The sequence below is a fragment of the Buteo buteo genome, chromosome 16, assembly GCF_964188355.1.
Source record: "Buteo buteo chromosome 16, bButBut1.hap1.1, whole genome shotgun sequence".
Taxonomy (NCBI): Eukaryota; Metazoa; Chordata; class Aves; order Accipitriformes; family Accipitridae; genus Buteo; species Buteo buteo.
This window is the reverse complement of record NC_134186.1, coordinates 24,541,878-24,565,665: the sequence shown is the minus strand read 5'-3', so window position 1 is coordinate 24,565,665 and position 23,788 is coordinate 24,541,878. Positions and strand designations below refer to the sequence as shown.

The 23,788-nt window shown below is 41.7% G+C and overlaps 1 protein-coding gene across 3 annotated transcripts in view; it reads right to left on the bottom strand.

The window, feature by feature from the left end:
* Positions 1–23,788, bottom strand: part of LGR4 (leucine rich repeat containing G protein-coupled receptor 4) — an 85,508-nt gene that overhangs the window by 7,198 nt on the left and 54,522 nt on the right. For all 3 annotated transcript variants that reach the window (XM_075048212.1, XM_075048213.1, XM_075048214.1), the window contains 12 exons: positions 13,819–14,034; positions 13,075–13,146; positions 8,641–8,709; positions 7,984–8,055; positions 7,826–7,897; positions 7,041–7,109; positions 6,545–6,616; positions 4,331–4,396; positions 3,185–3,256; positions 2,152–2,223; positions 1,724–1,849; positions 205–326 (listed from right to left, as the gene is read on the bottom strand). In XM_075048212.1, the coding sequence (XP_074904313.1) occupies positions 205–326; positions 1,724–1,849; positions 2,152–2,223; positions 3,185–3,256; positions 4,331–4,396; positions 6,545–6,616; positions 7,041–7,109; positions 7,826–7,897; positions 7,984–8,055; positions 8,641–8,709; positions 13,075–13,146; positions 13,819–14,034 (1,100 nt within the window). The remainder of the gene's footprint in view (positions 1–204; positions 327–1,723; positions 1,850–2,151; positions 2,224–3,184; positions 3,257–4,330; positions 4,397–6,544; positions 6,617–7,040; positions 7,110–7,825; positions 7,898–7,983; positions 8,056–8,640; positions 8,710–13,074; positions 13,147–13,818; positions 14,035–23,788) is intronic.

Here is a 23,788-nt window from a genome sequence, read left to right as displayed (position 1 = left end):
TCAGATAAATCCATTTCACACATTTAGAAGGAACATGGCACTGCCGATCTGTAAGCAACTGCTAAGCACTTTCAGAGACAGCTTTTGTATCCCTATAAAGATTTACATTTTTCCAAATTTCCTTATTCAAAGACAACATACACCATTATTCGGTCTAGTCTGGCCCAAAATAATACTGCCAGTTTAGTACAATGAAACACTTACCCTTCTCGCGATCCATCAAGGCACCTTGATCTTGGTGACGGGAATCTTCAGCATTAGAGTTTAAATAAGAATCACAACCCCAAAATGCACAGCACTGGTAAGCATATGGTACAGAGAGTGACCTGAAATGCAGGCAGAACAACAAAGAGCATTACCCATTGTAACCGAAGTTAAGATTACCATCTATTAAAAATATTTCAGTGGCACACTTCAGTGCTAAAACTGAAGCTTCTTTTGGTCATGGTTGTTAATAGTAAACTATTTCAAATTGGATCAGTTGTAACCATTTCTGATGAACTTTTGCAATGAGATAAAGGATAGGTGATGGATCCAAGTCTCGTCTGCTGCAACGGGTACAAAGAAAATTCTGTGATGTTTAGCTCTCTACTACTCATTCTACTCCACGTACAAATCAAATTCTGACCAGTGTTTGTGGTGTTGCTGTACAAATTAAACTAAAAGCTAATTAAGCAAGTTAATTAAAGAGTAACTGGTTTTTAAGAAGGTTAATTCCCAGATGACCACAACATTAAAAATTACATCTTTTCTTCTCACTTCATTTTGTGGCCCTGAAATGAGATATTTTTTTTTCCCCTCTTTTTTTGTGTGTGTTTGACAGAAATGGTACATACCACTAATTCTGGTAAAGAAGAAGTACAGCTGCACAGAGAGTTTTTAAAAGTTCACATAAACAATGAGATAATAGCAGACCAGAAGCTAATTTTTCTGACTCAAGGCTACAATATCAACTATCTGCAGTACTGTTCCTGAATTCTGTTCTGGTAAACATTGGGGAGGAACATTAGTCTAAAGGATCCCACAATGCATTAGTTCTCAAACACAGATCAAAACCTAAAAATGGATCTGCTGTCTCCACAGCACTGCTGAAGCCTGATTCTAAAAGTGACATGGATTCATTTGCTGGCCTTACAACAAATTAACAGTATCTTCATCTCCATTTTTTCCATTGGACACTACAGGAAACAATTTTTAACTGCTTCTTCTTAGGGTGCAGAAGGATCTTTGAAAATGCAAAGCAGTTAATCACTGTTTGATCCACCTCCCACTGAAATCAGTACAGGGCTTCCATTTGAATGATTACTGTTACTCTTTATTATTTGCCTCCAAGAATAAACAGCGTATGTATAAAGCATGGTGATTATGGAATCAGACACCTGCGCATCTGCTCCCATTTTCCACACTCTGAATGACAGATGTGCTCAGTTCAATAACAAATGGAATCCACCCAAACCACTACTCCAAAGTCATATGAAAACTTCCTGAAAAGTGGTGGAGGAAAAATACAAAAGGTTCCAAGAAAATTGTCTGCAAATGGCTTTTATACCAGAAGAGTCAGATGCCCTTTCATATATATATACCAACATTAAGGCACTACAGGACTCAGCAAAGGGCCTGACCATTTGTCATGAGTATTATCTAAACTGGCTTCATTTATTGTCACATTGCTTGTTACTGTCAAAATAAGCGAGGCACTCTCTGGTGTTATTTACCAACGTACCGGAGCTTTGCAAAGTTCTTTGCTGCCAAAGCTTCTCTCAACTCAGAATTGCCTGCAAGTTTAAGCTGGTTCAGTCCACTCAATCCTTCAGTTGGAACTGAAGTGAGTTCATTGAAACTTAGGTCTCTGAAACGTGAATATTAAGACAGTGTTACAACAAAGTACGTTTGAAGATGCTATAGCATACATTTCATTGAAGTAGGAAGGCTTTTTAAAGTGTCATATTGAGGTTGTGGTCTGGCAAATGCCTGTCAGCGCAGCAGGCACTTTAAAGAAGCGTGCCCTGCATATGTTCAGCTAGCGAGAGGTTTCGTGATTCACAGAGATGAAACACAATGGGCACGTATTAATTTTAAGCTAAAAATATTTACTATTTCAGAAGTTTAATGATAGAAAGAGAAGGTCGCTGCACAGAATAGCCTACTTACAGGTTAACAATAGCTCCAACAGTGGTGAAAGCTTCCTTGTGGATCTGATGGATCCGATTTCTACTGAGGTCACTGCAATGAATGCCAAATGAGATTATTTTAGCAGTTTCATCAAAACTTTGTAACAGCCACCGTACTGAGAAAAAAGCCAAGGTGACAAATACATTATGCCTTTGTCAGCAAAGCTGAACAACCCTCCCGTTTCCCCTCTCTCCCCAGTCAGCCAGGTGCAGTAGCAGCCAAATCCCTCGGTAAGGCAGCTGTATCCTGCTTCACCTCACCCCCAAAGCAGAATCCGTCTCCCATTCCTGCCCCCCTTCCCTTCCTTCCTGGCGCTAGCAGCTCAGCCTGCGCTCCCCAGGTAGAGCCTGGCTCTGCCACCACCCACGGCCAGGCTGAAGGTGCCAGGACGATCCCTGCGGTGACAACCGCACCTGCGGCAGGGCTGGGGGGAGACAACACGAGAACAAGCAGAAGGCCAGCAGCTTTGCTGGGTTTCAAATTCCAGATCCAGCTCATACTGGACCACCATGACTTGTATTACGACTCTTCTTTTAAAACACCTGTCAATTTGTGGATTTTTTTTCTGATAATTTCAGCGTTCCTATATAATTTTCATATAGCTAGAGATGTAAGGGGAAGGGATAATTCTGTTTACTTGTCTGATCCTCATGAGGAAAACAGACAGGATCTCTCCAATAAATACTATATAATGGGATAATATAGTAAAAATATAATGCAAAATAGTAGACTACCAAAAAAAACCCCCTCCTTTTTTTCTCTCCATACATAATATGTATGTATGTATGTATAAAAAAAATATAGGCTAGAAAAACAAAATGGAGAATAGAAAGAACGGGACTGAAACTGGCTGCTGCTAGTATTTCCTGTACATGGTTTGCTTCACCTTAGGTTCCAGCATACCCGGCCTTTTGCCATCAACCAGTTTTGTAACACCAAACCCTGGCATCAGTTTACATGGGAATCAAAAACATTATCTTGCTTTACTCAGCATGCAGCTACGTCCACTTACAGGATACGAAGGGAGGACAGTCCTTGAAAGGTATCCTCTGTGATTTCATGGATTTGATTATGCTGTAAGGAACTGCAAAGTGGAAAAGTAGAAACAGAACTTTATTGGCTAACTGGGCTGACTTCAAATCAAGGGGTAGTTTTCGTGCCTGCTCATGTATAGATTTAGCCTTACCAATGATAAGATTTTTCTTGTTTCCCCTTGTAGGCAAACTGTTTAAGTATTTCGCATTAGCCATGTTAATACAACCATGGCACCTCTGCCCAATCCCAATTCACAAGTCACTTAATTTAGAAGAGACTGTTAAGTGTGGACTGAATTATTTCCAAGCTAAAAGTAACACTTTGTGAACTTTGAGGGGTCACACTGAAATTTAAAACAAATCTACTTCATTCTGCAGGGAGTCTTCAGGCATATTCTAACCCTGAGTGAACTTTCATTTCTCAAAATACAGATTTATCAAAGGAAAATGCTGAGTAACGCCTCAGGACCTAACAGGCAAATTATACTTCCAGTTCACTAGCTGCCTTTACAATTAACCATGTGTACAAGCCTAAAGATGTCAAGAGTGTAACAGCAAAGGCCTGTGAGAAGTCTATTAGCCCCACTCTGGTGAAGGGGAAAGAAGCTTGAGTGCAGCAGAGGTAGAAGGAGAAGTAGGAACATATGCAGGCAGAAAAATTGTGTAGGGTCTGGAAATTAAGCTTAAGAAGCTTTAAAGCAGTGAAGTAAGGAAAAGCAAAGATGGATTTCGAATGTGTCTTACAGGGGCTAGAGGAAAAAATATTTTATGCAAGCACAGGCTGATGGTTGGAGGGAACTGAAGAGTGGAAGAGGTAACAGGCAGGAAGGAAAACACATAAATGCTCATTCCATCTATGCGTATAGCAGTACTACTATGAAATGCAGGATTAAGGTGCCCTTCGTTCTTTTTTTGCATCAGAGGAACAATTAAACCTTAGCTAATTGAGGAAAACACAAGTGGTTGAATTTTCTGTCCAGCACACTCCTCACATGAGATGGTCATATTATCTCTCTCCGTCCTGAATCTTAGAAACTTACAATCAAACATGAAGCAAATAAAGTTTCTGGAGACTCAGCATACTAAAGAGGTAATAAAGATAAATAACATGTATTTCTACTTACATTTCTTCCAAGGACTGGCAGCCCTTAAAACTTGGGAGGTCCTTTATATTGTTATAAGACAAATCCCTTCAAAACAGAAAATGGGAGAAAGGTGCTTAGTTCAACTCTTTTCTGCCTGAAACATCTCATCACTTGTAACCACGTCCTGGTTTCCTCTGGGACATAGTCAATTTTCTTCCCAATAGTTGGTATAGTGTTGTGTTTTGGATTTATGATGAGAATAATGTTGTTAACGCATTGATGTTGCTACGCAGTGGTCAAGGACTCTTCAGCTTCTCATACTGCCCTGCCAGTGAGCAGGCTTGGGGGGGGACAAGAAGTTGGTAGGAGATACAGCCAGGACAGCTGACCCCAACTGACCAAAGGGATGTTCCATACCATATAACGTCATGCTGAGTATATAAACTGGAGGGAAAGCTGGCCGGGGGCTGCTGCCCGGGAACTGGCTGGGCATCGGTTGGCAGGTGGTGAGCAATTGCATTGTGCATCACTTGTTTTGTATATTCTAATTCTTGTATCATTATTATTTTCCCTTTCTTTTCGGTCCTATTAAACTGTATTTATCTCAACCCACAAATATTACTTTTTTTTTTCTGATCATCCCCCCCTTCCCACTGTGGGCGGGCAGGGGGAGTCAGAGAACGGCTGTGTAGTGTTTAGCTGCCTGCTGGGTTAAACAACGACAAACCATTAAATGGATTGGCAGAAAAATCTTCCTGTTAGTAACATGTGAAAAAACTAAGGGCAGTTTAAAGAAAATCATGAAGGGTATCACATGTGTGATCTCTCCACAGTTGTCCTAAATAGCCCCACTATGTACTTTGACTATACATATACACACCCAAAAACGTAGAAAGACATAACTGCTATGTCAACCTTGCAACAGTCAGCAAATAGCAGAAATAAGGCTGTCTATATAACTGTAAAATGTTGATTCATTGCCTTATGTTCAATTTGTGTAACCTTTTTAAAAGCTACATTTCTGTCTCCTCTTTTTGCCACTGAATTCAGTGAACAATTTTATTTTTTTACTTTCCTGAAATATTCAACCAGCGATGTAAAGCAAGCAAGCATTAAAAAAATTTCATCCCAAAACTCTCTATATGACAAACTTTAACAACTGACACTAGTGCCCTGTAATTGAAAAGTAATGGAGAAACAGGCTGTGCCTTTGTAGTGGCTTCAACAGTTCATGAGATCCCTCCCAACCAGTATTTTTGATTCTATATTCTATTTCTATGTATATTCTATATTCTATTTCACTGCTTTCAGCTCTGCATCTGGATATTTGCATACCCCAAAAACATACTGTACAAATTCCCTGAATTCTGAGAGTTGTAATCTGAAAAGGTTTACTGATAATCTGCTTTTTTAGAACAAACTCGATGATGATATGCAATGCAGGAATTTTGTGCAAATTTTGATTTAGTATACTGGTACCTCCCTAAGCAGAGCTAGGGAAGTTCAGAATTTTCCGTGAAACTATGCAGCAAGAAAGGAGACGAGAGACTTGCAAACAATCTTCAAATTTCTGTTCAAAATATAAAGTGCCATTTGAAAATAAATCCTACCTCATCATTCCTTTTCTCCAGTTTTTCTTCCAGAAAACAGAATACATTTTTCAGCACTTTCTTTTGTTCAAAATTTTCCCATGTGTATCCTTTGTAAACATGTCTTTGCCTCTACCCTCCCAATGGTTTCGTTTACCAGTTTGGGGTTTTTTTGCATTTATTTTAACACATCCTTACTGCTTTTTTGGTCTTGCCTTTGTATTACTATCCTCTTCCTAATCCTCATCTGCATTTCTCTTAGTTCCTGATGCTCTCTTCCGTGTTCCCAAACACAAAAAGTCAAAGCACTATAACTAAACTCTTCCTTAACCTCTGAAGGTAGGTGACTACTGTTAAGAATGAATAGTGGCTGAGTGAACTTGAAGATGCAAAGACTGTTCTGCAGCACCATATCTTTTATAACGTATGAAACAAATACAGTGCACCCCTATAAAGGGGACTCTGTTTCAGGAATATAAATCATTACATCAACTCTACCATGAATCTTGATTTGAAGAATCAAGAAACCAGAATGAGATTTCTGACTTTCATAGAAATACTAGGATGAGCGATTCTAAGCAATACTTTTGCTTTAAATTAGATTTAAGTTTCTTTTAAAACATTTTGATGCAGATGAAAATAGGAGCACAATATATATACTTACAAAGTTCGTAGCACCTTTTGCTCTTGGCATAAATTAACAGGAATACTGTTTATCTTGGTCCCTGTTAGAGTTCTGGGGGAAAAAAAAAAACCAACCCATATATAAATGTTTGCATTGTTGATGGTAGATGGCATAACAAGCGTATGGAAGAGCAGAATAAGGATGGTGTCTCAGCTCTCAGGGTGCTAGATTCACCCACCAAAATTTTTGGGGGGTTGGTTTTTTGGAAGAGGCCAACTTTTCTGCTTTTCAGTTCTGGGAGAGGGGGGTTAGTATCAATGGCCTTTTCATAGGCTGTTGTCAGCTTACCCTATTAAACAAATAATAATTAAGAGGCACCCAGGTATCACAGTAAGGAAAGCTATATAATTACATTTATTGACAGGGAAGAGAACATATATCCAGTTGCTCTTCAGATCCACTAATCATATTTAATCACTTCACAAAAGGCAAAACCAAGAAATTATTGGAAATTATTTCTGTAGAAGATACTTACAAGCTCTCCAGATTAACGGTTCCTGTCAAATTAGGAAACCACTGCACCATGCTGGCACCCCGAATGACCCTAAAAAATTCCCCACAAAAATTAGCTGTAAACTATTATGCAAATGAATTGTTACATTCAATCCTGCTATCAGGCAGATATTTTCACTGAGGAGACACTCTAACATTCTTACTGCTTTTGTTTAAATTTTACACACGAATAGTGTGTAAATGCTAAATTTTTTCACTGCTGCTTATACTAGTAATTTGCTTAATAAATTAGTCCTCCATTAGCAAACAACTGGAATTCATCAAGCTGGGAAGAGTCCTATCAATACACATATGAAAAGGGCATAAACTCATAGGTAGTTTGTAGTTCAAAGTTTGAAGTCTCACTCCATTTTGCTTACTTGTCACCCCCAGAACTGACACGTTTTGAGAGCATGCATGCACTAACCTGCAAAACATTCTCACAATGTACATCTCTGTTCAAAAACCACCTAGGACATATTGCAGTTTGTTTAAGTAAGAACCTGAGCGTTTGGCCTGAGGTTATGTGTCTTATGCAAGATAATGAAGATTTAAAAAAAAAAATAATAAAAAAAATAAAAAGGTTGTAAAGCATATTTACTAGAGCTTCTTAAGAAACTGGATATTCCCAACAATAACAATGTTTATTAAAGCTTACTGCAAAAAAATTATAAGGTAAGAGGCAGTCAGAAAATTTAGTTATTTTGTGTTCTTAGCCATAACATTTCTTATCCATTTATTGTACTATGTAGTTGAGAGGATACTTACAGGGAATGCAGATCTGACAGATTCTGAAATGCTGAGTTCCCCACAAAAGACAAAGGATTATCATACAAATGTCTGGAAAATGAAGAACATGTTTCAATCACTGTTCTTACAGTCATTGTCTGCTAAAGACTAAAAATAGATGCATGAAAATTACTTACATCGTTCTTAGAAGGGGGTTTCCTGCAAATGCACCATCAGGAATTATGGAAATGTAGTTACTGTGAAATCCCCTAAAGATATTAGCAAAGAAGAAACCCAAAATTTAAAAACATACTGCCAGTAAATTCAACCAATCGTAATTTTCTTCACACCTACTCAATTCCCATTCCTGCCAAAAATAGGATTGTAGTTAAATAGGAGTAAGTCAAACTGTAGGAATAACTTTGAAGGTATGATTTCTGTCTAGTGCACATCAGCTAAACTGAAAATATTTCATTAAACTATTCTGTACAAAACACGATCCTGTGCTTTCTCTCTTCTTCCTCCTCTCTCAAGGAGGGGACAAGGAAAACGTGTGATCAGTGAATACTTCATTCTGCTACTGGAGGCCAAAACCAGCTCATGATTAAGATCTATGCTAATGGTTCTCCTGAATAATTGCTTGCTTATATAACTCCAAAATGATTTTCAATAGGTTCCCTCTCTAGCTGATGATTGCATTTTCCTTTAATTATAGCTTCACTTAGCATAACTTAATCTGATTTAGGTTGCTGCATAATGAGATAAGCATTCTTAAATCCAGGAATATCTTTTCTCTTTTTATTTATGGAAAGGAGAAAGAAAACTGGTAAAAAGGGAGAATAAGTGATACTCACAACTCCTTTAGACTTGGGAGTGCTTTTATGGCTTCAGGGAACTCTACCATGTTATTATAATTTAAATCCCTAGAAAAAACAGATTTTGTAAAATTGTAAAATTCTTAGTAGTGATCATGAATTGTCAAAATAATTTTTGTTTAAGACAATTCAATGAAAGTAAACTAGGCCATAGAATAACTTAACTTAGATTTAGTCTTCTGAAGTTTTACATGCTTTATAACCAGCTAATAACTTAGGCAAGATATTTAATATTATCCAGAGGATTATTCATATTAAGTCAAATGACATTTCCTTACAGTGAAGCTCAGTATTTTTCAACACCTCACAGACTTTCCTTCAACAGAATTTACATGGAAATGAACTACGATTTCAAAGTTAAAAAAAAAAACAAAAACAAAACAGTAGATACAAACAACTACTCTTTATTAGCTTACTAAGAAACCTTTTTTTTCAGGTTTTATAAAACAAACAGTAAATAAGCCATTAGGTAATAGCAGACCTTGTAGCAAAACCAATTATAAATACTGAACAGAAGCAGAGGAAAAAATCTCATCACACTGAATCAGTGCACATCGGTGATAGGGATCAGTTGAAATCTCAGTTAACTTCTCATCATTCTAGCAGTAATATCAGGACCTGCCACAGTCATTTTTCTGCAAAAAGGACTCCTTATGAGTAGGAAAAACATTTTGAGAGCCTTACATCAGCTGTGTATATTTACATAGCATCTAATTATTACTTCACTGAGGTTCTTAACTGATGGATGAGGAGCCGACCAAGAGCTTATGGGTCAGGATTAAAAGGAGGGCAGACAGAGGCGACATTACAGTGGGGGTCTGCTACAGGCCACACGACCAGGAAGACCGAGCGGATGAGGTCCTCTACAGACGAAGACGACCAGCCTCATGTTCACAAGCCCTGGTCCTCATGGGGGACTTGAGACACCCCAACATATGTTGGAGGGACAACACAGCAGGGCTTAAGCAATCCAGGAGGTTCCTGGAATGCATTGATGACAATTTCCTTCTCCAAGCAATGGAGGAGCCAACGAGGAGAGGTGCTACGCTGGACCTTGTTCTCACCGACGAGGAGGGGCTGGTGGGGAATGTGAAGCTCAAGGGCAGCCTTGGCTGCAGTGACCGTGAAATGGTGGAGTTCAAGACCCTGAGGGCGGCGAGGAGGGTGCACAGCCAGCTCCCTACCATGGCCTTCAGGAGAGCAGACTTTGGCCTCTTCAGGGATCTGCTTGGTAGAGTACCGTGGGATACAGCCCTGGAGGGAAGAGGGGCCCAAGCAAGCTGGTCAATATTCAAGGATCAGCTCTTCCAAGCTCAGGAGCCAGGCATCCCAACAAAGAGGAAGTCACGCAAAAACGCCAGGAGGCCTGCATGGATGAACAAGGAGCTACTGGGCAAACTCAAACACAAAAAGGAAGCCTGCAGAGGGTGGAAGCAAGGACAGGTAGCCTGAGAGGAATACAGAGAAATTGTCTGAGCAGCCAGGGATCAGGTTAGGAAAGCTAAAGCCCTGCTAGAATTAAATCTGGCCAGGAACGTCAAGGGCAACAAGAAAAGCTTCTATAGGTACGTCGTTGATAAAAGCAAGACTAGGGAAAACGTGGGCCCTCTCTAGAAGCAAACAGGAGACCTGTTTACTGGGGACATGGAGAAGGCTGAGGTACTCAACAACTTTTTTGCCTCAGTCTTCACCAGCAAGTGCTCCAGCCACACTGCCCAAGTTGCAGAAGGCAAAGGCAGAGACTGGGACAATGAAGAACTGTCCACTGTAGGAGAAAATCAGGTTTGAGACCATCTAAGGAACCTGAAGGTACACAAGCCCATGGGACCTGATGAGGTGCATCTGCAGGTCCTGAGGGAACTAGCAGAGGGATGGCTAAGCCATTATCCGTCCTATTTGCGAAGTCATGGCAGTCCAGGGAAGTTCCCACTGACTGGAAAACGGGAAACATAACCCCCATTTTTAAAAAGAAAAAAAAGGAAGAGCCAGGGAACTACAGGCCAGTCAGTCTCACCTCTGTGCCCAGCAAGATCATGGAGCAGATCCTCCTGCAAACTATGCTAAGGCACATGGAAAATAAGGAGCTGATCGGTGACAGCCAACATGGCTTCACTGAGGGCCAACTGTGCCTCACAAATTTGGTGGCCTTCTGTGACAGGCTTACAGCACTGGTGGATAAGGGAAGAGCGACTAATGTCATCTACCTGGACTTGTGCAAAGCATTTGACGCTGTCCTGCATGACATCCTTGTCTCTAAATTGGAGAGACATGGATTTGACTGATGGACCACTTGGTGGATAAGGAATTGGCTGGATGGTTGCACTCACAGAGTTGCAGTCAATGGCTCGATGTCCAAGTGGAGACCAGTGACGAGCAGCGTTCCTCAGGGGTTGGTATTGGGACCAGCGCTGTTTAACATCTTCGTTGGCTACATGGACAGTGAGATTGAGTGCACCCTCAGCAAGTTTGCTGATGACACCAAGCTGTGTGGTGCGGTCGACACGCTGGAGGGAAGGGATGACATCCAGAGGGACCTTGACAGGCTTGAAAGGCAGGCCCATGTGAACCTCATGAAGTTCAACAAGGCCAAGTGCAAGGTCCTGCACATAGGTCACGGCAATCCCAAGCACAAATACAGGCTGGGCAAAGAATGGATTGAGAGCAGCCCGAAGGAGAAGGACTTGGGGGTGCTGGTTGACAAGAAGCTCAGCATGACCTGACAAGGTGTGTTTGCAGTCCAGAAAGCCAACTGTATCCTGGGCTGCATCTGAAGAAGCGTGACCAGCAGGTCGAGGGAGTTGATTCTCTCCCTCTGCTCTCGTGAGACCCCACCTGGAGTACTGCATTCACTCTGGGGCCCCCAACATAAGAAGGACATGGACCTGTTGGAGTGAGTCCAGAGGAGGGCCGTGAAGATGATCGGGGGCTGGAGCACCTCTCCTATGAAGACAGGCTGAGAGAGTTGGGGTTGTTCAGCCTGGAAAAGGGAAGGCTCCGGGGAGACCTTACAGCAGCCTGCCAGTACCTAGAGGGGGCCTACAAGAAAGCCGGAGAGGGACTTTTTACAAGGGCCTGTAGTGAAAGGACATGGGGTAATGGCTTTAAACTGAAAGAGGGTAGATTTAGATTAGATGTAAGGAAAAAGTTCTTCACTGAGGGTGGTGAGGCACTGGAACAGGCTGCCCACAGAGGTTGTGGATGCCCCATCCCTGGAAGTGTTCAAGGCCAGGCTGGATGGGGCTTTGAGCAACCTGGTCTAGTGGAAAGTGTCCCTGCCCATGGCACGGGGGTTGGAACCAGATGATCTTTAAGGTCCCTTCCAACACAAACCATTCTATGACTCTATATAGACTCTAAGAGAATGACAAGATCTGGAGTAAGCAGCATTCCTGGACTCCTCCAACTCCTCATGTTAACAGAAGTTGTCACTGGCTTGCCCTTGCCCTCCATTTTTTTTATTTATTTAGCATTCTCCTAAGCATAACGAAATGCACTACTGAAGGAGATACCACTTATTAGACATTCACTGAGCGAGCTGAAGGGAAATGGAGATTGTGACCCAAGTGGCTGAAAACCATTCTTCGCCAAGGAGGCACTCTGGAGGTTGAGGAGTACTGCGGAGCTAGGATCTGGCCACTACAGACTCCCAGTTCTGGGGGGAGTATGAATTGTCAGCGGGGACAGCAGACGCGGGGCGAGGGGAAGGTGATGCTTCCCGCCCCCATTCCTTGTTTCTGTCCGAAGGAACATAAGGCTCACTGCTTCAGATAAACCAGTCCATAATCTTAGTATTTGCCAGTATTTTAAGTGAACTCAGGTAAATCTCTTGTACGAGAGCCTGGGAACCAGCAGCTGGGCTGTCTTCTACCCGCCTGCACAGGATCAGTTCAGGAGCTGCAGGGACTGGTGCCCATCCAGTAATGGAGGAGCAGTGGTGAACAGCCCGCTGCGGCCCTCTGAGAAACCTCCTGTCATCACACAACAGTTTTGGCAGCGTATCTCAAATATGTTTAATCCTACACTAAATCTGAGAAACAAATATTTGTCCCTTACCACCCACAGGGCCACTCAAACACTTCTGATATATCCACCTGACTCAGTGGAGTGCTATGCAAAGATATACCAGCTAGGTCAGGGCTAGGAACATTAGAGCCACATCATGGCCTGGGTGACATTTCACCCAGGCTAATATTTACCTGCTTCTCAGCATAGTTAATTAGTTTTGGTGGAGCACTGCACTGATACTAGCCTTCAGTTCCAAAACCTGAGCTGGACCTAAATGTTGGTGGTATGTGTTGCGTGGTGCACACATGCCTTATTTGCAAAATCTTCACCATACCAGTAAGGTAACCTTGATTAAGCTGGGAATGAGACAAACACAGAATTACAAATTACTTTAAGAAACATACTTACAAGGTTTCAAGGTTGTCTAATCCATCAAAACAGTGTTTTCCTATAGTTTTTATTTTATTATTATGAAGATGCCTACAAAGCAAAAACAAAACAAGCATGAAAACAAGTGAATGATTTCATATAAGTTAACAAATTAGCAGATATTTCTATGAAATCAAGACAGCTAAATGGTTTAGAAAAAACATTGCATGGGGTGGATTATGCAGAAGAATGTCTTTTACTTCCAGACAGAAATATTTCATCCTCATATGGGAACAGAATAGATTGCCTGCAGTCAAGACAACCTATTTTAAACCTTTACTCACTCTCCAGAAGCATGATAAAAATATGATTTAAACATATAAATCAAACTAATTTTTCATATTCATCCTTGGAGATATTTAAGACTACACAGAAACAGGTCTGTGGCAGATAATATTTTCTTCTTTTAATATCTCTGAAAGCTTTCTCTGACAACCACTGGTTTGAAATATTCATTACTAAAATGAGATGTCAGGAAAATATATACATCAATCTCACTACCCATAGCCCATTTGACTTTCTGTTTAGGAGAAAGCCTTTAGCAAACCTTCAGCAGATTGTCTAGTATACATGGTGTCATCTCGTGTTGGTGGTATACATTGTTACTAGACAACTGAGCTAAAACATAGCAAAAAACCATTTTCAGTGCCATCCTAGATTAATCAAAATTGTAACTGAGGAGAGAATCAAAGTGACCTACAAAATACATTTACAAATACTCACAGAACAACAAGACTTGAAAGGTTTGTAAATGCGTAGTCAGGAATGTGTGTTATTTTGTTGAGAGCCAGCGTTAATGCCTGCAGAGAGGGGAGATTGCTGAGCGGATAGATGGGAACTTCTGTCAAACTGTTGTCATCCAACCAAAGGTGACGCAACTGCACCAGACCCTCAAAACTGTCTTCTGGTATGGCAGTAATATGGTTAGCATCTAAACGCCTACATTAAAACACAAAGAATTCACATAGTGAACTCACAAACTACAGATAAGTAAAAAAAAGCAATTAAAGTCCTATTACTCCTGAATATTTTTTTGAAGATTAAATGTGCTTTACTGAAATAATTTAATATTGGAAAGTTCAAAGGTTTACTGAATGATGCATGAACACCCCATAAGGCAAATGAAGAGCCCATAAAAGAAAGCTTCATAAAAAACTTCTCAGACATTTTTAATAAAACATCTTAACAAATTCATATGCTTATAATCAGCTTAACAAATTGAATTGGTAACTCAATAGACATCTCGCCCCCACAAAACCCCCAGCTGCTAATACTGGAACAAGTCTTCAAAATGGTAGCTTGATAGTGTATCAAAGATTGCAGAGGCATTTACTCATTTGAACTGATTATCCCTACAGCTACATTGTCGATAGCATCATATACTGTTATATGCTTTGTTTTGTGGTACTGCTGTACACCTTCAGCGACTACTTTAGAGAACAAGATTATTAAAAGCAGTTCTTGAACAAAGTCAGAGTTATGAATTATCCTGAGAAATAAAACATTATATCATCAACCAAAACTGAGAAATTTCTTTCACTCTTGCACCCGACCCTTTTTAACATGCTCCACAACAAAAAGCAAAACAGCACATTTGCACTGTTGACTCTTGTACACACATTACTGGATTTGCCATCACACTTTTTTCCCCAAATGAACTCTGACTGCAAACATTAGTAGCAGTAACACACGTGGAAAGTGACTTAACTGCCTTTCATACAGGAAGTCAAACCATGTGCGACAATTAGTTCTGCTGCAGTCATCAGCTCACCTACACTATAGGGTTTCACTGCTTCTTCAGGTTTCAAAGCATCAAAAAAAAAACCCAAAAAACAAAAAACCCACCCAACACTCCACACCTGGAAACCTAGGAGGCTAAAATGCACATCCTCAGCTCCAGATGTGAAGCCCTCACAACGGGACGTGCAGGTGTTACTGTCAGAGTCTCGGCCAGAATCCTGATCCATGACAACTGACAAACCTGACACTGCAACTCCTTGTCTGATGGCTTTGGCAGTGACAACAGAAACTCTTGTGCAAAATGACATGCGCTTTTTCCTCATGCAATGCACTCTGAACCAAGTTGTTTTTTTCATTTTCCTACACTAGCAGTGTAGTTACTTGGATAGCATCAACGGCAACCAGGGCAGGCAAAAGACACAGATGGGGACTGGTTCAGGTTTGTCCACACTCTGCCATGTAACCAGGTGTGTCAGCGACAAAAGCAGAAGATCACCCAGACTAAAAGCTTAAGCTTGGATTTACACAGATGGAAGCCCCAGGAATGGGCACCGGCAAGGGATGAGCCAGGAGGAAGCAAACATTAAGAAAGCACTATTCTTCATATGGGGATGAGAGGAAAGGTCAGCAGTGATAGCCCACGAGATGAAAAAAAATGAGATTGTAACTGATCCGAGCCAGCGTAGGGCTGAGAGCAACAGGCAGTGTTTGACTGTCCTCTGACCTAGAGGCTGTCTTCTCTAGATCAGCGCTCAGCTGAACCGTGGTGACTTTGCAGCAAGCATGGAAGAAAACACCTTGCATAACCGCTTTGAAGTGACTGGTGTACCAGCCACGGTGTGTATGCTGCTGTCCGGGGAGACAAAACACGTATACCCTCCTCCATTAGCATCGATGTTCATTACGACACAAATCAGCACAGGTTTTGAGTTACATTAAGCATGCACTGTGTTTCTAAAGCCATGATCAGACATGCTCTTGAAAGTCCAGCTGGGTTAGTTTAAGAAGTTATTGCCTCCAGCCATTCATCCCGTCCCTCTCTGGGCTGGCAGCGTGGACCAAGTGACTGTGCTGCATTTGTCCCTGGGCACAGTCATGACAGCTTCAGTAGCAGCAAAAGTGCTTCTGGACCTCAACACTCAAAGGACGTGCTGAATTCAAAGGGAGAAGACAAGCTTGATCAAGAATTAATGCACTTAATCTATTTCCGTAAAAGAGTTTTGTTGTTGTGATGTACAATGGTTTACATATTTCAAATTATTAGGAAAAAAAGTCAGCAGCTGAATTTCCATGTAATAAAGTCAAGAAATACATCAAATTAAGCAACAAATACACCAATACAAGTGGGAACTTACAAAACTGTCTGCAGTCAAAGGCTCTCTCCTTGGAAGAGTGAGGTGCCATTAGCTCTAAAGCTATACATCAAAGAGCTAATTCCTATGGTTCATATAACTGGCATCCCCTTATCATTTGCCCCATGGTCTGAACAGGTGTGTACACTATTCTGTTTGAATGCTTTTAGGCTGCACTGAGACTGGAACATTTCAGAGAAATTAAATGTCTGATAATAATAAAGAAAAAAATGGAGGGGGGGGGGGGGGAAGAGGAAAAAAGCCTGCGGCTCTGCTTCAGAAAAAAAAACAAAACTAGAAATTACCTGTCTTTCTTCTCTCTCCTAAATTCACACACCTCCCTGAAGATCAAAAGAATTATTTTCCAGTGGAATAAACATATCCGAGTCTTCTCCAACTAATTTCTCCCTGACCCCCCCTTCTTTTTTTTTTTCTTTTTTTTTTTTTTTTTGAGAGAGACTCGAGAGGCAGGCCTCAGTCCTTGTGACTACTTGTCTACGCCTTGTTTGTACTTTCACTGTGCTCCTTGCTAAATTCCATTTACTCTAGCAGACTTCAGAAAACAAAAACACGCAATGAAGCCCCAAGCCCTGCTCCTCCACTCCCACCGTTAAAGCAGATGACGACCAGAGGAGGGATGGACACATGTAACGAGGCAGTCGAACTCGCAGCCAGGGAGAACCAAGAGGGTCATGGAGAAGATGACGGACGCTTCATCCCTAGCTTGCTTGGCCAAAACCTCTGTCCCCCAGCGCAGGTGGATCAAGTACCAAAGTAACTCAACATCTTAAACTGATGGCTCTCCACAGCCATCCAGTCTGTTGTGTTCAACCTCTCCTGCCCATGGCAATAAAACCGAGGAGGGGAAAGGAGAACACCACCCGCCGTTGTCACTGAGCAGGGAGGTTTGGAAGGTGAAAGAGGGCGTTTTTCTGGCTCTTCTGTCACTTCTTTACAAACTTTTGGCACCATATTAACAAATGCGATGTCTGAATAGGGCTGAAAAGTAATTAGCGATGCTAAATCATAAAGCCAAAGTCAAGAAGAAAGACAGGGCATCCTGCTGTGATTATTTGCGTGTCTCCCACTCTCCATTTACATAGCGACTTCCCGATCCCTGCGTCTGAAGATCACTGTGCTAGCCCAAGGTTTTCCCAGAGGCCAACAGATATATCAATAAAATAGTTGAAAACGGATGGTTTGCCCAGAGTTTTCATTGACCTTCATATACAGTTTTAAAGGGAAAACCTGTGATTTACAAACGTTATAGCGACAAGCACAGCATCAAAAGAACCAAAGTGGGTATTACTATGATTACACAAAAAATATTTATTGGTGGTGGATTTCTGTTACTAATTGTCATACCTCAAGACTTATTTTTAACTAATTCGGCCATTTCTGTCTCAGCTACCTTTTTTGTGTTCCTTCATGCCTCTTAGTGTAAGCCTTATGTGCCACAGTTATTTTTTTCTTTTTTTTCACTTCCAAACAGTCAAAGCTTATCCACATTATGTTCAATAAACAAAACACAGCTGAAATGCTTCTATTTAGTGTAAAATGCACGTAGTGGAGTACCTTGTGAAACAACTGACAAGCAAATCTAAAACATTTGACAACTTCCACAAAATATTACAACTGAGGACCACACCTCTTTAGGATGGGATAGGGGAGTATTCACTAGCTCCAATGACTAGCAAAGTACAAGTAATATTCTTCTCTTGGACTGAACTTTTTCAAAGACTGTCCTTTTCCATTAAAGTGTTAAAGATAAGACTATGTTCTTTAAATTAGAGCTTGCAGCATGTACTTAAATTCCTTAATCTTTCAGAAGCTACTCCAATTCCAGCTTCCCTATAGGCATTGGCTTGTGAGAGACCTTTATATTTTAGTCTATAAATTCAGAGTCTACTTGCGGAGCTGTCATCTTCACTTTCATTACCTGTCAGGTTCCCTCCTCACACAAACTCCAATTCCACAAGAAGAAAGAGCAGGAGGATGACAGAACCTATATATTCAGCAGCTCTTATATCAGTATTTGACATATTGTTAAAACAGGTAAAGAACATAGCAACTTAAAGGTCTTCAAGCAATTAACTCAGTTTTAAGGAAACTGTAAACTAATATGAACTCCTACCTCGATTCAAATGAATAAAAGTTCCAAAGTCTAACACACATATATATGAATTTTTTATATTTATACAGTAATATAAACACACACAAAACCACCATTCTGACTCCAGTGTATTTCAAATTTTCATAAAGCTTTTCACTACAAATCTTAGGCCATGCCTGCCAGGAGTACACTAGTAGATGGAGAGCCGATACCTGGGAGGTGGCACAGCATGGCAGCCAGCTTTTCTAATATATTACAGTGGGGAGGAGGGCAGGAAAAAAGGCAGGAAAAAACTAAATTTATTCATTTCTGGAGCATTGGGAGCTTAAGAAAAAAATCACCAGATCTCCTCAGTGTTTCCCTGGGATCGCCCGGCAGCCAGCCAAGCTCCCTCCTCCCCTGGTCTCAGAAACAGCCCTGCACCGCACCAAACCACAGCAGAAGCTCCCGTGCCAGACACTCGCCCAAAAGCGGGTACTTGCCAATGAAGCGGGCGCAGCAGCACTGTTACTGGGCACAGCACCTACTTACAGGGTTCAAAAGGCTAAGAGGCCAGGTCACCATGGAGGAAAGGATATTCATGGCCCCAGTTTGGGCTGGCCAGCAGCACTGCTTAGGGCAGGCACCCTACAGCCTGCATCCCTTGTGGATAGCGCCGGGGAGGCCTCCAGAACCTCGCTAGCGCGTCTCCTCCGGCTGCCCGATCCCTCCAGTGCTGCTCCTCTGGTTTATTCTTCTCCCATCCTCCAAACGATGCCAGGTTCTAGGCAGTGAGGGTGCCTGCCCGCCAGACCAGGGGAAGGCAAGGGCAGAGCATCCCTCGGCCACGCAGGTAGGGTCGTGCTGCGGCCAGGCTGCGAAATCCGCAGCTCTGCGTGATCCCAGCCGGTCTGGAGGGATCGGGAACGCGAGGGGGAGAGCTGGGCACAAAGCTCAGTAGGGGGAGGAAAAAACCCCTATGTTCTGCTCCCACCCTGTAGTCTCTCCAGGCATGTTATGGTCACCTCTTGCTCTGCTGGGACAAACCACAGACAGCATGCCGGTGTCCATCGCCGTAGATGCTCCCCAAGGAGCCGGCCAGGCTCCTTGCCACAAAGCCCGCCTGGGTGTTGCACACGCAAGATACATCTCATAAACATCACCTTAGTAATAATATTCATTACGAATGCACTACCACACAGTTTGTTAATACTATCTGCCTCAAAAGAGGAGACCGTTGCAGATTTATTCGCAGCTGCTATCCCAGCCTCACTAGCTCTCATCTGTGACCACACTCAGCCTTCCAGCCTTCAGCGACTGGGAAATTTTAACAGCCTCGTACTAATAGCAGGAGTTTAACGTTGATGTTAACAAAAGGAAAATCACTCCCAACTCATGTTAAACCACTTCTGTTCAATGGCAATTGTTAAAGAACTTTGCTCTTTAAAAGTGCTCCTTCAAAAACCACAAAGAAATCATTCAAATAACACTGGAGTAGATTTTTAGGTTTTGAAGTTGAGTGCTGATAAGCCTGGTACCTAGGAAATTCTGCTACAATGCAAGGCAATAAACCCACCATGTTAACAGAGGTACTTTAAAATACTCAGTACGTTTGCTCACCGTATCAAGCGGCGGCTCTCTGTACCTTATGTGTTGAGAACATCAATACAAGGATTTGCTTTATTCAAAGACAAATTTACAGCAGCTCTCAGAAACTAATGATACAGGCCATATTTCAGCCACCAGTACTGATGTGCCAGCGTATCTATTTCTTCCATTTAAATGTTTAAGATGGTACCAGTCAGAGATCATACCAAGTTTGCTACATTGCCCTTAGAGAATTCAGCTAATTTTTATGTACATGCTGTGTAACTTCCACCATCCTGGTTAAGTTTCTGGTCATTCTGTTTCTAAATTATTTCCTGACTTTTATTTAAACATTAGTGATTCCTTAAGCAAGCCCAGACAGTTAAAAGAAAAATATGGCTACAAAAATCCCAGAGATTCCTAAAGCTCACAAGAAATACCCGTATCTCACTTTCAAGAAAACCAGAACGGCTCCTAAAGGTGAACATAGAAAAATGAGACTCTTGTCATTCAGCAAGTATATAAAGTTCACGAAGCAGTATATTTAAACTGCTGCATATTTAAAGATTTGTCAGCACAAACAAACATGCACAGGAGAGCTCTTATACATTCTTTACTCTAAAAAATGCAAGGGAGAAGAGCATATTCAGCATATTTAAGTTTGTATTGTTTTTGCAGGTTAAAAAGAAAATGCATGTGAATTTCTTCCTTCCCCATTCTGGTAGTGATAGTTTAATCCTATAGCTTAACACAGACTCACTTGACGGCTGGTCCCCTTTAACCCTTTAATAACAGCAAAGCAGGAAACTAAAAAACATCTGAAGACAACCCATTAAAATTTGATTAGTTGAAAAACCACCTGCCACTGTTAAAGGTGCATACTACGTATAAGACCATATAATGTTTCTTAACGTCATCTAGTCATTGCTGTTAATGAACATCTTCCACAGCCTCCCAGACAAGACCATCCTTACAGATACCCTGTCCTTCAAAACTCTGTAATCCAGAATCACAAAACTATCAACAGAAGCCATAAAACACTCTAAGAAAAAATCAGCAGAATTAGAACAGAACTGTATTTTTTGATACAAGACATTGTTTGCATTGTCCTCTCCAAATTCAGAGATCTTCCCTTCTGACACCTTTCAACGTGCTTATGGTTTGTTACTAAAATTGCGTGAACTACCGCTCAAAGCCGTGCTGTTTCATTATGGTACCAGCAGAATGTTTCTAGATTTGATCTGGGTTTTGGTTTTTTATAAATACAGATGTAACTTGATCTATGTAAGGAATCCTTCCCAAAATCAGAAAAAGCTAGAAATGCCAGGCTGTAGCTGATATGTGCTACAGCACATATTTTAAATGTGTCCTGACTGACTGAAACACGCCTCCATCCTCTGTCACCACCCTTTCGCCGTGCATCTTTACCCTGCAAAGCAAGATCCTGCTCTCATTTCTTTCAATCCCACACCAGGATCCCAGTCTTTCCTGCCTGGGCCAAGCTGATTCCCTCTCCCAGAAAATATAATCACATCCCGGTTCAGCACATTCATGCTTCCTGCCTCATCCTGCCTCAAGCCTGCTCCAGCCTTCGGAGATAGGGAGGCAGACGGCAGAACTGGTTACGATCCTGCAGCGGAGACTGCGAGCAGACTAGGCTGGGGAGCCAGAACTGCTACCGGGTACCGCAGAAAAGTACTGCTGACCACATGCATGAAGACACTTACCCTGCAGCTCAGGTGAACACCCACACAAAGAGAAAGGCAGGAGCTATCGCAGTCGAGGACCACACTGGCACAAGCCCAATACCCACAATTTGGGAATCTGGCATAACAGCGTAGCTGCAGTGCTTTGAACTATTGCTGCAGAACGCTCTAATGTTCCCTGCATGTGGGCATGTCTGCACACGTGCAGGGACAGTAACTCGGTGATTCCTGAACGACAATTACAATAAATCGCCTCCAATACATTAGCAGCTATTGACAAGCTTTCAGAAATGATTCCTGGATTTGATGGCAAATACCCACTAAAATTAGCAGCAATTAGGGGTTTTTGAGTTTAAATGCAAGACAGCTCCCCTTTCCAAAGCATCTGAAAGTCTTTGTTTAAATAACGTAGTTCCAGTATTTGTTACACCCTGAGGACTGTACTAGAATATTCTGTGCTCTGACTTAAAATTCTGTGTAGCTGGGTTTCTGGGGCGAGTTAGAGCAACCCTAGAAGTTGCTGTAGTTTACAGAACCATTTTACAAATCCCCGCAGTCTGGGTCAAAGCTTGGAATAAGTAGTGTTACCAAAAGAAGTCATCGCCGTCAAATATGCTAAGGCACTTAAAGAAGTGACCCTCTGAAATGCCTTCCCGGTCCTTTCAGGCTCTGCGCGCGCTGCTGGAGCAGCACACCGCGTTAACCGCCTCCGGCTCTCCCTATGACCCTTGGATTGCCCATAAACCTCACCGACACCATTTCCAGACTTAAAATACAAAGTATGCCGCTTCATTACCTTGTTATAACAAAAATACACCGTTGATGCTTTGCAGTTATTGAAATGCATCGAGACTGTTGTTTATATTTGTGAAGCTCCTTATTTGTCAGCTTTTTCTGCTGCCAAAAGCTGCGGGCACAAGCTGGGCAACTAGTAGTGCCTTCTGTCTCGGCAGTGCAGTCCACGGTCCCAGATACATCCCACCAGCTAAACTTTTCTGGGGTGCTAGGCAGTGAGCTTCCACTCAGCAAAACTCTTTCATTTTGCTGAATTTCACCTCCATAAATAAGGACTCTATTCTAACTCTCTTTCGTAGGCCAAAGCCGGGAAAATATCCAACGTAAACAGAAAATAAAGAGCTGTCGTTTAGTATTCTGAACCAGGCTGGCTACTCGCCAGCTATAATATAAACATTAGAGATCATGAAGCTCCTGTAACCATCTCCTTTATTTCCACCCAGGTATGTTTACTGGGCTTGTTAATACATACAGTGTGGCAACCATCTTCCTACGCAGCTAGAAATTGGAGCACATTAAGAGAGAAATTGGATAGTTCTACAGGAGCTGCAAACCAAATGATTATCAATATACTATGAAGTTTTATGAGCAAGTAATTTGTGTCTTCACCAAGAAAAAAATCCCCCTAAAGCCTACTTCAGAGCAAACTGGGAAACTGCCAAAACAGAGTCAGTTAAGTGATGTTTAAACTTGCAGGTTTTGGATGGAGATTGTATATTAAAAAGGTAGAAGCACGTTTTCTAACATATATTCTGCTAGAAGAAGGTCACAGCAGCTCAGGAGCTTTAAATCCATTTTTGACACAAATTCCTGGAAGGGGGGTGGGGGGGGGGGCTTGAAATAAATCACACACACACACCCTTTTTTCCCCCCTTTAAAAAAAATTAATAAAGCAGCATGCTGACACTTATGTTTCCATGCCTACAACAAAATTCAGAGGACCAGTCCTACATTCCATTGCCAGAAAGTGCTCCCTACATTAGTATGGGATACGCATAATTACACTGTAATTTTATGAGTGATGCAAGAAGCTGAAAGTTTTCCTGAAATTCATTAAAGTTACAGAAATACATTCTGGTGAAGTAAACAAATTGCTTAGGAAAAATGCTTTACATTTCTCACTACGCTTGTCTCAAAAACTTATTTATTCTCAGACTGCTGCCAATTCTAACAAATTATGGTGATCTTGCAATGCAGACAGATATCCTTCTCGGGAACAAAGAGGGGGACTACCCAAAGCCTGATCCACACCAGTGGAAGAAAAAAAAAAATCAAACAACAAAAAAACTGCCCCACCTTTCTGAGCTTCTGACACTGATGACTTCCAGACTGCATTTGCCCACCATATTTCTAACAGCTACTCTGAAATCTCAGTTTTGTTTTCCTCAGAAAAAGTAGTAACAAGTAGCTTGCCACTTATT